Below are 16,764 nucleotides of genomic sequence, written 5' to 3' on the forward strand. Positions count from 1 at the left end.
GAGAAACTTTTAAAAAGTAAAACTAGTATTTCCTATCTAGAATTCATAAAGCTGTGGAAGCTTTGAATTATTTGTGCCCCTGCTGAGCTGCACTAGATATCTCTTAAGATGTATTGGCTAAGCAGGTTTTTTAAAAACCATGCATCAATATGAAATGAAGATGATTCCCAAATATATCAGTTCACCCAGTTCTCCTGTGTGTGAAAAAGTTGATTCGCTCCCAGGGGAAAGGGACTATTTTTAGAAAAACCAAGAGATGGGCCCTTTTAGTTTGGGCACATATTATAAGTGTTTGGCTCCTTTTGTCTCCCTGGGCTATTTTTACACTAAGCCTGCTAGTGTGGTGAAGTGGTTAGTCAGGGGTTGCCATCCTTTTAGGACCAGGGGGCACATTTTGACTTCTGAGGGGGGGTTCTAGCCACAAAATGGGTGCCATAGGGTGTGGCATAACACAAAATGGCTGCCATCAGGGGCATGGTGTAACATTAGAGCTTTTTTTAAGCTGGAACTCACCAGAACTCAGTCCCAGCACCTCTCATGTGCTCTGCCTGCACCTCTTTTTCTAGAAAAATAACACTGCATAATACATTATAGAAAATACCATCTTGGTAAACTTCCCCCCTCACCATAACTGTATTTCTATATAAGATAAGACAACCTGTCGAAGTTGTTGTTGTTGTTGTTTTGTTGTTTACACCCCACCCACCTGTCTGGGTTTCCCCAGTCACTCTGGGCAGCTTACAGCATATATAAAACTTAGTAAAACATCAAACATTAAAAAACAGAGCAGGAAAGGTGCTTTGAAAGGGGCGGGGCAAACAGCAGCAATTGAAACCCTATCACTTGGTGTCAAAACAACTCACTTATCCATCACAGCTCTGACTTCAATAATCACTGGCTAAAAGCACTGACAGGCAGAAGTAGCCAGGCTGGCTCATTTCACAGAAATTACTCAGAAAGCTACTGTCAGAGCTGCTTCCAGATCCTAGCTCACAGAGGACCACGCTAGCCAGCGGTCACTTGTAAAAGCCTTTTATTGAGTTACAGTTTCCATTCTCAAGCTGCTGCGCGCAACTCTACGTCTTAAGGGTTAGACCGGCGAAGCTCCGTCTAAGTCTCCGCCCCCTGTACACCAACTTAATACCCTAGCCTTACTCCACCTTTTCCGCCTGACTGTTCTTCTCTGGGTCCCTCTGCCCCCCGGGGTCTCTTCCTTCCGGGATTCTTCTGACGCTGACCCCCCGGACCCTCCTGTCTCCTTGCGCCGGGCTTTAGGACCTGGCTCCCTTTCCGGGCTGCTTACTGCGCCACCTTCCTGTGCATTTGAACTTGGCGCGCGTGCCCAACCTTCCACTTTCCGTCTGACCGTTTCTTCGCTCCCCGATGGAGGTGTGGCCACTCCTGACTCATGCCCTCCCTCCTGTTGTGAGCTTCCAGCGCTTGATCCCTGGCGCCCTTCCTCTCCCCTGCTCTCTGTTGGTGACGCTGGTCCCGATTTCCAACTGCTCCCCTCTGAGCCCCCTCTGGCCCTTTCTTCCTGGGGTGTCCCCCTAGGCTCCCCCCTTGCCCTGGCCACTGGTGCTCCTTTCTGTGAATCTTCTGATTCACTGGAAAGACTCGGAGATCTCGGGTCGTCGTCATCACTCATCTTTTCTTCTGCCTCCTCCCCCTCGCTCTCTGTTTCCTCCCTTGCCCTTGCCTCTGCTCCTGAACCCCTGACAGCTACCTACACATTTTGCTTTGTAACTTTATTTGTAGGAGGCATAACAACTTACCGGTACTTTAAAAAATATGTACACTCAGAGTCTGGGGCTCCTGCCTGCAGGTATCAACAAAGGACTTTGCAGGTATCATGATGCTGACAGGCACTGGGTTGGTGACCTCTGTAAAGTTGGACTAGGGTTTACAGACCAGAATGCAGATCCCTGCTCAGCCATGAAGCTCATTAGATGGGCTTGGGCCAGTCACAGTCTCTCAGCTTAACCTACTTCAGAGAGTAGTTGTGACAATAAAAGGGAGAAGGGAAGGACTGATACTTACTTTTCCTTATTAAGAGAGGATAAGTAAGTGCAAATTCAGAAAATCCCCGTGGAACAGTTCTCTTGAGACTACATCAGCTCAAAATGCTGATAGGACGCTGTATCCCTTGAGTTACTCTTCCATGGCCAAAATGTCATGCCAATGTCCTGCTGGCATGTCAAGAAGATGAATTCTAACCTAGCTTTCTTCCTAATGAGCTCCTTTTCTATGTGGAGGATTTTCCTGAACAAGTGTTCAGAGCTGAGGTTCCAGCATATAAATGGTACAATCCAAGTAGAAGCATGGGGTTGCTGAACACGTAGCTTGGCTGTTGCATTACTGCTTATGCATTCATAGCGGATCATAATACTGTAAATTATATTTCATTTCTCTACTGATTTTCATAGCAAGAAACAAACAAACACAACAGCATCCTTCCAAAGACAAATGTATTTCAGACTTGAAAAAAAGAGTTTGCTTTCCCTGAATCTTTGGAACGCTGGGGAAATAATAAATGCACACTACTTTCTCTTACTTTTCATTGTACACAGAAAGCAGATAAGCTCCTGTAGACATATGCAATATGCATTAGCAACCTTTACACACTGAGAGATAATTGGTATTGTTCTTATTAAACAAATCCAGTTGGTAGGCATGGTTCTCCACCCAGCCCAGCAACTTGGCTTTAAAGAAGCACAAGGCATATCTGCCTTCTTCTCATATCCAGCTGAGACCAATGAGCATTTTGCTGTGCTCCTGAGAATGAGATTCATTAGCAGCGAATAGTCGCTTCCCCCCAAACTGGATGTAAATGCTGATGCTGAATCACAAAGCAATTGTTGTCAGAATAAACTTGTGGGTAAGGATTCTGTGACTTGATTGTGGGGTTTTGTGGCTGTTGTTGTTTTTCATTTGTTAAGATTGGATCCCAGTTGAGCTTCCTCTGGAGCAACAGAAAACAAATTTCTGTCACATTTCAGATACCTGAAGATGGTTATTATATTGCCTCTTTGTCATCTCTTCTTCTCCAGGATAAACATACCTAGTTCCTCATAGGACTTGGTCTCCAAGCTTTTTTGACGCCTTTGACATCCTTCTCTGGAGATGTTCCAGTTTGTTAATAACCTTCTTAAAGTGCAGTACCTAGCACTGGACCCAGTTATGAGTTTTCTGGGGACATCTAGCAAGGACAGAATAGAGAACTAGATAAGCATTTGTTGTTTGATCCAAGAGGACAGTTTTTATGTTCACCCGTGTCTAGTTCATTTTACATATTTTTTGTGAAAATATGGATTCCTATATATTGTTGATCCAAAGCTTTGTAGATAGGCTGGGTAACATTTCCCATGCAGTACAGAAGATTATTAAAGTTCAGTTAATCTTATCTATGGATAATTTCACCACTTTGATATGTTGTTGATTCCTATTTTCTTTTTCTGCACAGGTCCACAAGACTAGGTTAGCAAATCGTTGCTATGATGAAATAGGACTAAATCCCTAATAGACATATTTTGTGTTTATCCATTCTTATAACTCAAATGAGTGAAAAATGAGAACATCTCTTCAGCCTGCTAGTGATTAAAAGTGATATAATTCATTGGCACAGTATTCATTAAACAGAATATATCTAGGAGTCTTGGATTTAGGTATGCTTTGATCTGGTACAAATCAAGTCCACCAAATTAGACTGAAAATAATTGGAAGGTTAAATATTTAAGCACTGTTTTCAGGTGTTTTTTAAAAGGGAGTAAAACTGGCTTCCACATGAGACAGTAGGCATTAAACTCCTATTTCCATAAAATGTACAATATTCATTACAGGAACATAAGAAGCTGCTTTATACTATCCAGCTCAGTAATGTTTGTACAAACTGGCAGAGACTGGCTACCCAAACTGCCTTCAGACTTCAAAGTCTTTCCCAGCTCCACCAAGAGATGCCAGAGATGCAAGCAAAGCAGAGGCTCTAACCATGAGCCTCACCTTCCCCATTTCTCAAAGCTGAAGCAGCTGAAATGAGATGGAACGTCATAAGCCAATCCGTTTGCTAAATGGTGAGTTAACAAGCCAGTAATTAAAACTTTAAAATAAATACATACTGTATTTGGTGCTTTATGCCAAAATGCAGGGTAAGAGTAGGTTATAAATAAATAAAAACTTAATTGGCAGGTCCTCAGCTATCACGAGATTGAAAGAGAGGGCCATGTAAGATTATTACCTTGAAACCTTAATTTTTGTAATTGTTTTGCTGGCAAACTACAGATATAGAGCTCATGGGTCGCTCATTTATGGATTTGGCCCACGTTAATTTTGAAGGAGAGACCCAGAGGAGAAAGAGATCTTCTTAACTGGCTGCGTTGATTGTCTGGAGCACAGACAACATGAGGCGGCTTAACTGGTTTGGTTCAACTGCTGTCCAGGAGACAACAACCCCAAACAAGTGACCTTTAAAAGCTTGAGGCAGGTTATCCTATGGCTTTCAATCGCTTTGTAGCAGGTGGCCTAGTCTGGTGGCATCACTCACCTGACCTCCAGTCAGTTGTGTCACTGCTGGTTACCAGGCAGTAAAGGGGGAGGTGTGAGGCAGTAGCGAGGTGGGTGTGGTGAAAACCCACTGGCAGAGTCAATGTGCCACTCCTGCTAGTGCTTTTGCAGCTCCGCAACAGCCTCACGCCTCCCTTCTACTTCCTGGGAAGCAGCATCAACATGAGCAACCAGAGCATCAAGTGAGTGACAGAGCACCACCAAGTCCTCAGCATTAGTACTAGAAGTGGTAGTATTACCTGCATTTCAGTAGATAGGTTTTCCACATTGTTTTAATTCCACAGTTAGTTTAATTACTTTTACACAATAATCTTTTGTATGTTTTTAACTACTGTATGAGTGTTTTATTTGGATTTGTTTTAATTTTTGTGAGCCACCTTGTAAAGGTGGGATTTAAAGAAATCATGATATCATCATGTGGCTTGGACCACGTGCTAAAAATCACCTGGAGCTATTGTTCTACAAAAACACCTGTCTCTGCTTATGACCTATTGTGATGGGGATTTCTCAGGTTGACGTGGGGACAAAGTTAATGTGTAGATTGCTTTGCTGCAAAGTGAGGACCTTGGTTGCAAATCCACCTGGGAATTGCTATTATTCATCATTCTTTCTTTCTCCCATTCATTCCCAGTCCTGCTTCAGTGGATGAGGGGCAAATCCAACTGAAAAATCATACACTTGCACATTCACTCGTTATGGAGTTTCACATAATTAATGGCCACTTATAAAAACTCTCTCTCTCTCTCTCTCTCTCTCTCTCTCTCTCTCTCTCACACACACACACACACACACACACACACTGCTTTTCACACAGTGTGGCAAGGATTCATATTTGAGATTCCCAAATTAAATCTACCATACTAATGCTGCAAATTAGCCTTGGAAATACCAGCTCTAAAGCAAACATTACATCTTACAAAGTAGGCTTCAGAAGTACCCTAATTTTGTCTCTGGAGCATTCAGTTCAAAAACTCAAAGGTAATTCCCTAGCAAAATTGTAATCTACAGATTTAGACCCCCTGTAGATCCTCGTCCCCCTTAATTATTTGTCTCATTTCTAGTCATCCTCAGTCTCATCAGAGAGATTGGGCTGAAATGGACTGATAAGGATATCTTGAATCAAAAAATGTCTCTTTACATATCACTAAGGCCTGACTAGGAGGGGTGTGCTAGTGGTGGGTGGAACTGTGAAGGAATTTCAACATAATCATCCTCACTAAACTAACCACAAAGAGCAAAATTAAAAGCTATGTAGTCAAAGGTGTCAAAGCCCAAATGTTTCAGAAGATTGTTATATCTGCTTCTGCTTCTTTTTAAAAACTCCTTTCTGCATTCACTAAAGTTGACAAGTTTGGACTTGTGCATAGCTCTAAACCCATCTGAAACAGGTGCACCACTAATACAAGCCCAGCTGAGGAACTCCTGCCAAGCTAGCGTGTGCCTTTGGGATCTGAGACTGCCCTGGGGAACTGCCAAGAGGCACCACATTGCTAATAGGCCATGCATCTGGAAGCCCATCTTGCTGCATCAGAGCAACCACTGATTGGCGATGGAGGAAATACTCCTGGACTATGTTGTTAGAAGGAGCGCAGAAGAGATTTTCTTTTTAAGGCACTTTTCTCAAGGGGGATGCTAGGAAACAGCTCAATTTTGTCTTTTTCAAGATACCTTTGTTTCCTGATTCTAGCTCCTCATAATGGGGGGGGGGGGAATTGTGGTCCACTAGGTGCCTCGGACATCTGGCCTCCTGCACTCTCCAAAAGCCCCTTCCCTCTCCATCCCTGCTCTGGGCATCAGGCTGATAGAGCAGAGTGAACCATCCCTGCTCTGCATGCTCCATTGGCTTCCATACTGGCCACATAGGAAGTGAATATACTACCTTAGGGCACACTATGCCCACTGACTGCACTAGTAAGGCAGTGGAAGAGCTTTCCGTTTCACCAGACTGTGACTTCGGAAGAAAGGCCGTCTTTTGGGGTTTGTCCCCCCCCCCAAAAAAATGTGAATTTGGTTAAATGCAAAAAAAATTGAATTTTGCTCCCATCCCTACCAGAGAGAAAGCTAGAAGGATTTTATTTTTTATTTTTTTAGGGCAGAGACTAAGAGAGGGAGAGAAAGCTTTGAGTTAGTGAAGCATCTTGGGGAATTGCTCTCTTCGGGAATCTAATACAGGATTAGTAGTTCTGCTTTAGAAGCTGGTCATTCTTGTGTTGTTAGTATGCAGTACCTATTCTGATAATTTTTGTACAATTTTAGATAGAAATTATGTAGCAGGAAATGTAATTGGGGGACCTGCAACAGGAGGTAGTAGAGACATAACAGATAAATTCCTGAGTTATTTCAGAGCCATTATAGCTCCACATTTTAATCCCCATGCCCTGCTATTTTGTTATATTGGGGAAAGACAGAGATGTGCATTCGTTATTCCATTTCATTATCCAATGTGGAGTAATCCAGGGAGGCAGCTTTGTTACCAAATGTAGTAAAGACCTCACTGTAAGGGCACTTCTGTTTGTCCCATGATTTATCCTGTTTCCCCCTAATTTCTAGGCATGGATCTGATAGTTATTTGTTTTTTGTTTTTGTCCCACTCCTTTCCCCAGGAAAACCCAATGCTTACTGCTGAATTGGAACAAGCATCAGTCTGCCAAAAAAAATACCCAATTTACATTTGTTCCAGTTCAGCAGTAAACATTAGCGGCAGGATGAGGGGAAAAACCTCTTGGACCCATGGTGAGAAATTAAGGGACAGGAGGAAGTGTGGGTGAACCCTCAGAGCTGCTTTGCCAATCCTAATAGCCCCTCGTGAAATAGGCAGATTTTTTTTGAAAGTGTCCTATAAGTTGATAGACCCAAACACAGAAATATTACTGCATTCTGAGGTATTAGACCTTACTTTGAAATAAACAACTGATTGGGAAAGGAAGTACATGCTTGATAGCTAGAAAAGTTCTGAGACATGGAAAGCCGAGAGTGTGTTCTTTTGGAAGTAGTTTGCCTCCATCTAGACATTTAAACAAGTCTACTACAAAGAAACCAAAGTCTCAAAAGAAAAACAACATTCAGACATCTGTCCGCTTAGTATCCAACATGGTGTAGAGAACAGAGTACTGATATTTCATATGTTTACTACAGAACAAACACACCTTTTATGTTTTTTCTGTCCTTTCAAACCTATATGATTCATCCATGTTTTATCTATTTTAAAAGAGCTTTTTAAAAGGCTGCTGTGGAAATCTGAAGCAGCAGCACTTTTAGAGCCAGACTACCATCACACAGGACCTGGCCCTACAGTCCAAAAGGAATCAACATGACTGGGCCACACCAGCAGTTGCCAGAACATCTTTTCTTTATTTTTTAAAATCTTTGTACAGAGCTGATGCACTTCAGATAGCTCTGCCTCCCATCTTCATTTTCCCAGAGTGCCCCATGTGCAGCATTCCTACTTAGTTTTAAGTTAGGTTGGGGTTTTTCTGACATTGTGGAGGTTGTCACCACCAGTACCAGGAGACGGGGTGAAAGGACCAGGGAGCTGGAAAGGAATGAATGGCTTCCTCTTTTCCCTTTCCCAAATGTTTTTGCAGAGGTTGCCATACACACTGGCAACCTTAATAAAACATTTTGGGAAGATTTTTTAAAAAGAGATGCAACTATTTCTTTCTCACTGTCTAGTAAGTCGGAGAGGGGGGAGGAACAGTAAGTGACCAGGCATCACATACTATGATGAGAAGGGAATGGGTTCCTTTTTTTATCTCCCACACACCAACGAAACTTTTCACAGAAGTTGGAAGAGAAAAAGAAACCTATTTGTTCCCTATCCAATACCAATGCCTGTTGAACAGGGAGAAGTTTCCAGAGGAACATTCGTGGGCTCAAGTCTCAAGGGCTGTGTTCCTAGGAGCTTGGCATTGTGGAGCTCAATCATGGCAGCAGAAAAGGCTTGGCTGCACAACCGCAAAATTCTTTATTGGCCGTAAAAGTGGTACCCTACCTACCAGACCCCCATGCCTATTTCAGTAATTAGTGTTTGTGAGCTTTTCACCTCTACCCTGGAGTGGTACATTTCAGGTTTACCAACCCACGTGGAATTTATGAGGACTAGGTATGTTTATATATACAGTGGTACCTCGGTTTAAGAACAGTCCTGTTTAAGAACGATTCAGTTTATGAACTCCACAAAACCTGAAGTAGTGTCCCGGTTTGCAAAGTTTACCTCAGTCTAAGAACAGAATCCAAACGGTGGAAGGGCACCAGCGGTAGGAGGCCTCATTAGGGAAAGCGCGCCTCAGTTTAAGAATGGTTTCGGTTTAAGAACAGACTTCCGGAATGGATTAAGTTCATAAACCGAGGTACCACTGTATGAATGCCTGTACATAGGATGCATTCATGAAGAAACTGACAACATATATATGATTGAGTATGGAAAACAGAATAAGGAAATGGGAGAAAGAAACGATTCCCATATATGTAGGTGGTAAGCATGTTTATTTATTTTTTGGGCTGTCTGTGATGCAGGTGCAATAACAAAAAGGGCTAACGCAATTTCAGACAGGATTTCAGCAGGATGTCACTGACTGAAAACAAAGTAATAAGGCCACCTCATAACTTTTGCAGGTGCAAACAGTATGGAAAGTGGGTTCAAGTATAACCGCCCTGATGCTATAATGAGCACAAATCATCTTGAATGCACAATTAAATGGATGCATGGAAGGATCCTTAGTTATCAATGACAAAAGCATTGGTTGTTTCATGCACGGGGTATTGTGAATATCAAGGTGCTGATTAATCAAGTTTATGTATGCACATCAGTATTTATGATCTCTTTTTTCTTTCCTGTCAGCTAATGTGCTGGAAGGAGACTCAATGGAGCAGGACGTGGAGAGCCCTGTTACAATCCATCCGCCTAAGTTGCCCAAACAAGCCAGGGAAGATCTGCCGAAGCACTTAAAAGAATGTACCAAGAGGAAAATCCAGAGGTATGTTAGGAAAGATGGAAAATGCAACGTCCACCATGGAAATGTGAGAGAGACTTATCGTTACCTGACTGACATCTTCACAACCTTGGTTGACCTCAAATGGAGATTCAACCTTTTTATTTTTGTCATGGTTTATACTGTGACGTGGCTTTTCTTTGGATTCATCTGGTGGCTAATTGCTTACATCCGAGGAGATTTGGAGCATATAGGGGACAAGAAATGGATTCCATGTGTCAGTAACCTCAATGGGTTTGTTTCCGCCTTTTTATTCTCCATAGAGACAGAAACCACCATTGGGTATGGTTTTCGGGTCATCACAGACAAATGTCCTGAAGGAATTATCCTGCTTTTAGTTCAGTCTGTTTTAGGATCTATAGTCAATGCTTTCATGGTTGGCTGCATGTTTGTGAAAATATCCCAGCCCAAGAAGAGGGCGGAAACCTTGGTGTTTTCTACCAATGCCGTAATTTCCATGCGAGACGGAAAGCTGTGTCTGATGTTCCGTGTTGGGGACCTTAGAAATTCACACATTGTGGAAGCATCAATACGAGCCAAGTTGATCAAGTCAAAACAGACAAAGGAGGGGGAATTTATACCACTCAACCAGACAGATATTAATGTAGGTTATTATACAGGGGATGATCGTCTGTTTTTGGTTTCACCGCTGATCATCAGCCATGAAATAAATCAACAGAGTCCATTCTGGGAGATTTCCAAAGCTCAACTGCCCAAAGAGGAATTAGAAATTGTGGTCATCCTAGAAGGAATGGTGGAAGCAACAGGTAATGTTTTCTCAGGTTCAACTTTTTCATAACATGTTATTTTTAAAAGGTGCATAAGCATTATGAAAGAGGTAAGATATAATCAGAGAGAAAATACAAGATGCTTATCTTCTCCAGTTTTGTCCCAGTGAGTGTCTTCCGGCCTCCAAAAAAATGTAGGTTGAGCAAAAGGTTCATTCTTGAAAGGTGATGATGCAAGCAGGAAAAATAACAACTCGGAGTAGGGTTTAGAGGGCACTGGATCTTTTTGAAGTTCTAAAGTAAATGGAGTGTGTGGTGGGGGGGGGAGAAAAAAGTTGCTTCTTTCTTCCCCAAGACCTGCAATCCACCCATCACTGTTTGATGCTCTGACTCATTGCCCAGTGAGGATAAATTCTAGGTGAGATTCAGGGCAGCAAATTAGCTTTCTTTGAGAACTGTTGTGCTAAATTATTTGCTGATGCCCACCTGGTGGTTCATTCTGCCAGGAAAAGAAAAGCATTGCTTTAACTTCACTTCATCACAGGAATCAGATACTCTTTTGCTACAGACTATGCATTATTAGGTTTAGAATCCAAAGCATGCTCTGGTTAATTGCAAGCTCAGGTCAATTCAATATTTACATTTGGTTTAATCTCGGTCCAAAGAGAGAATCACATTTTCGAACATTTCCACATTTAGCTAGCCCCCCAAACACATATGGAAATCCCTAAACAGTAGATCCCAGATTCAGTTTCCAGCATGTCAAAGATGAAATATTTCCCATAGTATGCCTGAGAAGGAGTTTGTTTGTTTAAAATGATTGTAAAGGTAATAATAATAATAATAATAATAATAATAATAATATATAATATTTATACTCCACCCATCTGGCTGGGTTTCCCCTGCCACTCGGGGTGGTTCCAATAATAATAATAATAATAATAATAATAATAATAATAATAATAATAGATTAAAAACATCAAACATTAAAAATTTCCCTAAACAGAGCTGCCTTCAGTTGTCTTCTAAAAGTGAGATAGTTGTTTATTTCCTTGAAATCTGATGGTAGGACATTCCACAGGGTGGGCGCCTCAAAATGAAGCCTCAGATGGCTGCTACCACTCAGAGTAGCAAGTGGTTCTGGGCTAGATGGAAAATTAATATATTCATATTCTTCTGTAAGACAGTCTTCCATGTACATGCCCATAGGCGCCGACTCCATGGGGCTTCAGGGGGCTCGAGCCCCCTCAAAAAATTTTTGGGGGGGGCTCAGCCCCCCCAATAATCTCGGGCGGGCGCCCTTCCAGCAGAGCGCCGCCGCCGTCCCCCGCCTCCTCCTCACCTGCTCCTTCGCCAGCCAGCCAGCCGCGCGCCCTAATCGGAGGCACTGCCGGAAATCCCGCGAGAACAGGGGAATCCCGACTGGCCACACCTCCCAGCCAGCCAATCGGCTGGCTGGGGGGGCGTGGCTTGCCCTATTTAGGGCCGGAGCCACTTTATTTGCATATTCATGAGCTTATTTATTATTCATGAGCTTTCCCGGGCCCCCCCCCCCAATATTTTTTCTAAGTCCGCGTCCCTGTACATGCCCTCAAACTGTGGCACCCTGTGCTTTGGATTCCATAGGCTGATCCTTGGAGATGGGCCAGCAGGTAGATGGACTGTATGGCCTGATGGCTCCTTTCGAGTCTTGGCCCCATAGGAGCAGAAACCACAGTTGCAGTGGGGGGTGCTGACTGAAAGCCCAGTGCAGATTTCTAAGCCATAGCCCTTCTCTTGCTCCCCAGATAGCCACCACATGTAGTTCATGTCATGCTTCCATTTCATGGCATTAAGAAAACACACGGGTGCCATAGCAATGAGAATGCTTCTTTTATTATTTTTATTATTATTATTATTATTATTATTATTATTACTACTACTACTACTACTACTGTTGTTGTTGCTACAGAATCACAACTGCCATCTTCAGGAAGAACTAGGCTAACTTTACCCCCTAGGGAAACTCAATTTGATGAGCCATACAGCCTACTGATTATGTCAGAGAAACAGGCGGATTCACAAACAAGAAAGAAAACCAAGTGACCAAAGTCATATAGGGAGAGGCTGGTCTGAATAGACTGATGGATCTGACACTGCAAAAACAGGAGGCATAGCCAGGGCCACTGCAAACTGTTCTCTCCAAATAAAAGACAGTAATAGGCATTGGGAACCCAGAAGTGCATTTCATCAAAAATTCATCAAGGCAGAGTGCAGGAGAATAATGGCACAAACCAGGTGTGTGCACAGTAAAAGGAAAGGCAGCTACAAACAAACCCTGCTAAATGTCAAGGCAAAGGCACAGGTGACCAGTCAAGATAGGCATATTGCAAATCCATGTTGCTTTGAGAACATTGGCAACAAGAAATAAAATACAATCCTAAATCTGTAGCTCAGAAATGTTGATGGTGATTACCATGAACTATAATGATGAATTGGAAATAATTCTTTGATGGCTTACATAACATAAGACCTATAATAAAACTGGGAAGGCGTGAATAATAATCAAGTTTACAACAAGATGTCTTATCCATTTAAATCATGCACAATTAGAGCAGATTAAGCAGACTAACAACCCAACCCCAACACCTTTACAAGTTATCCTGTGAAGTGGAATATTACTACAGTTGTCTGCTTCTCTGTCTGTCTGTCTGTCTGTCCGTCTGTCAAAGGAAGGTTGTCTTCCAGGCCCTGCTGGTACTACTTACAAATAGTCCCATTTTTCAAAAAAATAAAAATGCAAACTTTAAAAGAACACATTTATCTTTTGGACTGGCAACCCCACAGAGAAGTTCAGCTGGACGGAGCTGGGTCTATCCTCCAAACTGTCTGGTTCAGTAAGGTTTGGCAGACTTTATTAGAGAGTAGTCTACCTTGAATATAACTGAAAGCCAAACTTTGGCTTAGCATGAATGAGCGAGCATGCACTGCTGGTGCACAGTGGGACAATCCTGGCCACTTTGTTCCTTTCCCACTCCTGTTGTTGCCATGCTACCAGGAGCTCAGTCATAGTTTGGGGTTCATGGTTTGTCTCATTCCAAACAAGCCGCAAGCTGTAACCAAGGCTTTACAGCTCATGGTTTGGTTAGAAGGAGACAAACCATGAGTTCAGACATAATGCTAAGTCAGACCATGGCTTAGCTCCCTGGCACACATGGATTCAGTGAGAGGACTGCTTAGCATGTTCACACTTGTGTGTTGCTTGTAACCAAATCAGCCCAATCAAGTAATCCAAGAGTGTAGTTTTTGTCATCAACAACGGAACTGGAAGCTGGTGTGTGTGCCTGCCATCCACCAACTAAAGCAATCAAGTTTCGTTGTGGTTCCACATGTGAGAATTTGAACCATGTGTAACCACAGGGGGTTATGGACACTCTTTCCACCCTGCTTTCCGTACTATGTCAAAAACATTTTTGTTTGCTTAAAAATAAGATAATTACATGTGAGATAAATTTTTTTAAGGCTCAAATTACTCTTTAAAAAAAACCTGTATAAAAGTAATTTCTTTATAGCTAATCATCTAAATCTGTTTGAAATTTCATTTATGTTTCTGACAGATGAACAGCTCTAGCGTAATGTTTGTAGAAGGGTTTGCGCTTACATAAAAAGCATGCTCACCAGCTGTGGAAAATGTGTTTGGAAAGCAGTAAACTGTGCACACAGACCGTTATTTAGATACCAAATGAGGCCATCAAATAGATTGCCACCTTACAAAGCTGGCTCGACTCTTAACTATCACCCTGTTGACTGATGGATTATTGTCCCTTTAACAGTGTGCTAATGAATGACTTCAGTTGTTCTCTACCATCAGAGCTATGTGTCCTCTGTACTTTAAAAAGCCATAAGTTTCACATCAAGGTAACTCAAATTCTATAATCTGTATGCAGTTAAGCACTGTCAGGGCTGCCGCCCAGTCCCAGCTCACATAGGACCAAGTCAGCCAGCGTTCAGTTTCAAAGAGTCTTTATTGGATTACAGGTTCCATTTCCAAACTGCAACGTGCAGCCCTACTTCTTCTAGGTCAGAACGACGAAGACCCGTCTGAGTCTCCGCCTCTAGCGCACCAGCTTAATACCCTAGCCTTGCTCCACCTCCTGCGCCTTTCCTTCCGTCTCTGGGTCCTCCTGCCCCCCTGGGTCTCTCCCTTCCTACTCTCTTCTGACGCGGACCCCCCTGACCCTTCCGCCTCCTTGCGGCGGGCTTTGGGACCCGGTTCACTCTCTGGGCTGCTGACTGCGCCAGCTTCCGTTACATTTGAACTTGGCGCGCGCGCCCAACTCTCCACTTTCCTCTTGATCGTTTCCTCGCTCCCCGAGGTGGGCGTGACTACTCCTGACTCATGCCCTCCCTCCTTCTGAAAGTCTCCGGAGCCCGATATCTGGTCCCCTTTCTCCCCGCTGCTCCCGGCTGGGAACGTGGGTCCCGATCTCCAACTGCTGCTTTCTGATCCCTCTCTGGACCCTTCTTCCTGGGGTGTCCCCCTGCTCTCCCCCCTTGCTCTGGCTGCTGGCGCTCCCTTCTGGGAATCCTCGGACTCGCTAGACAGGCTCGGTGATCTCGGGTCGTCATCCCCACTCATCCTTCCTTCGTATTCCTCCCCCTCGCTCTCTGTCTCCTCCCTTCTCTGCGTCTCTGCTCCTGAACCCCTGACAAGCACGATTTCACATTGGCATATTTTTCATGGAATTAGATATAAAGAACACCATTATTATGACTGGGTACAATGAATAGCAGACAGTCTTAAAAACATAAAGTGTGGCTGAAAAAACTTGTGGCTTGGCAGAGATTGTTGGACTACAACTCCCATAATCCCCTGACTAATAGCCATGCTTGCTGGGGCTGATGGGAGCTGGAGTCCAACAACATCTGGAGGGCACTAGCTTCTCATCCCTGAATTCTAAACCAGTACTTAGGCTTGCGGCCCTCATGTTTCAAATCTGATCCTGTGTTATCACTGTTTGAGGTATGTCTTTTTGTGGATCCTGTTACTTCAACATTTAGCGTTCTTGCAACATTCTTTAGAATTTGAAGAACAGGCAGTGTTTATTTCAACTTTGTGACATGCCAAATAGCATAGCTATTGATTCCTGATACTGTGATATAAATGGCTTAACAACAACGGCAGCAAGAAAAACAGCAACTTATCTTTCTCTTCCACCAAGGAACTTAAAGACAAGTTAATTTTGCTACCAAATATGAAGGTCATAAATACAGATATTCTGGTGAAAGCATCTGAATTAGAAATAGAAAGAAGAAAAGCTTCTACAATATATCCAGAGCAGCAGAATTTTCCACTGATTTAAGTATCAGGGTATTTAAACACTGCATATCTGAAACCCAAACAGTGCAAGTAGAGTGAATTAATGTCAAAAGATTCAGGTCACTTTTTCAGAGGAACATTTTAAAGAAAGAAAATAAACTGTCATTTCAGAAGTGTGTGTTGATTATAACTCCCCCCAAAAATTGGCCTATGAAATTGCTAAGCAGAACACTGCTTCCCATCTGCTAAGATCTGGTCAGGTGGCTTGAATGCAGCCATCTGCACCTACAAATGAGCTTAATCAGGTATACCAAGCATCTGGAAAGGTGGACATCTATTAATACAAACACTCCCCTACAGTAGCTTAAGAGAGCTGGTAGCACCCAGAACAGAACGTTTGGTGAGCTGAAGTGGACCTCCCTGGGAAAGGCAAGAGACCCACCATTTTGCCTATTACCAGCAGAGGAAAACAAAGCCCTGGAAGGAGAGGCAGAAGTAGACTCCTAGCTCTGAAGACTGGAAAGACATTCTTAGAATCTGACGGGGCATGGGCTGAAGAAAAGGTCTTTCCTGTAATGGAACAAGGGGGCTCATTCCTCTCCCCAGTACCCATGAGATCAATCTCCCACTGCTATTTTGCCTGAGAGGCCAGCCCCGCTGGGTAGCACCCAACTCTGTGCCTGAGAGTATTTCCAAGGGCATGGGGGCAGTTAATGTCGCTGTCCCACCATTGTTGTATTTTCTTCCTATCTATCTTCCCTTCCCCAGCTAAGCTGATTTAGGATTCTGCAGCCATTCCACCAGCATAACAGCAGCAATGCCGGGCACCATCAACAACATCTTTCTGGCACAAAGTTAAAACGTATCTCTTCTCCCAGGCATTTGACAGATCATGACAAGTTGGTTGATGGCCCGCTGGATGAAATGTTCTTGCTGCTGAGGTCTTAGTTGTTTTTCTGCTGGGTTTGTTTGTGGCTCTTTGGAAAAGCTTTATTGAAATGTGTTGCTTTTTAGCTTTTAACGTTTTTGCAAATCACTTAAAGGCCTTTTTGATGTAAGCAACAAATAAGTCGAATAAATCATCATCATGTCCAGACCTAGTATACATTAAGCATAGGATTGCTTGGCCCAAGCAGAATACCTCAAAACACACACAAATTGTAGGTAGCCATGAAATAAAACAAAA

The 16,764-nt window shown here is 43.1% G+C and overlaps 1 protein-coding gene and 1 long non-coding RNA gene across 5 annotated transcripts in view; one reads left to right on the forward strand and one right to left on the reverse strand.

The window, feature by feature from the left end:
* LOC310705604 overlaps nucleotides 1-16,764 on the reverse strand; it is a 328,640-nt gene that overhangs the window by 194,428 nt on the left and 117,448 nt on the right. The gene's annotated exons all lie outside the window — the stretch shown is intronic.
* The window catches only part of KCNJ6 (potassium inwardly rectifying channel subfamily J member 6), a 107,845-nt gene that overhangs the window by 76,752 nt on the left and 14,329 nt on the right, over nucleotides 1-16,764 (forward strand). For all 4 annotated transcript variants that reach the window (XM_083500225.1, XM_083500222.1, XM_083500223.1 and 1 more), the window contains one exon: nucleotides 9,401-10,318. In XM_083500225.1, the coding sequence (XP_083356351.1) occupies nucleotides 9,424-10,318 (895 nt within the window). In that variant the 5' untranslated portion in view covers nucleotides 9,401-9,423. The remainder of the gene's footprint in view (nucleotides 1-9,400; nucleotides 10,319-16,764) is intronic.

This window comes from Podarcis liolepis (genome assembly GCF_965112155.1).
Source record: "Podarcis liolepis genome assembly, chromosome: 4".
NCBI lineage: Eukaryota > Metazoa > Chordata > Lepidosauria > Squamata > Lacertidae > Podarcis > Podarcis liolepis.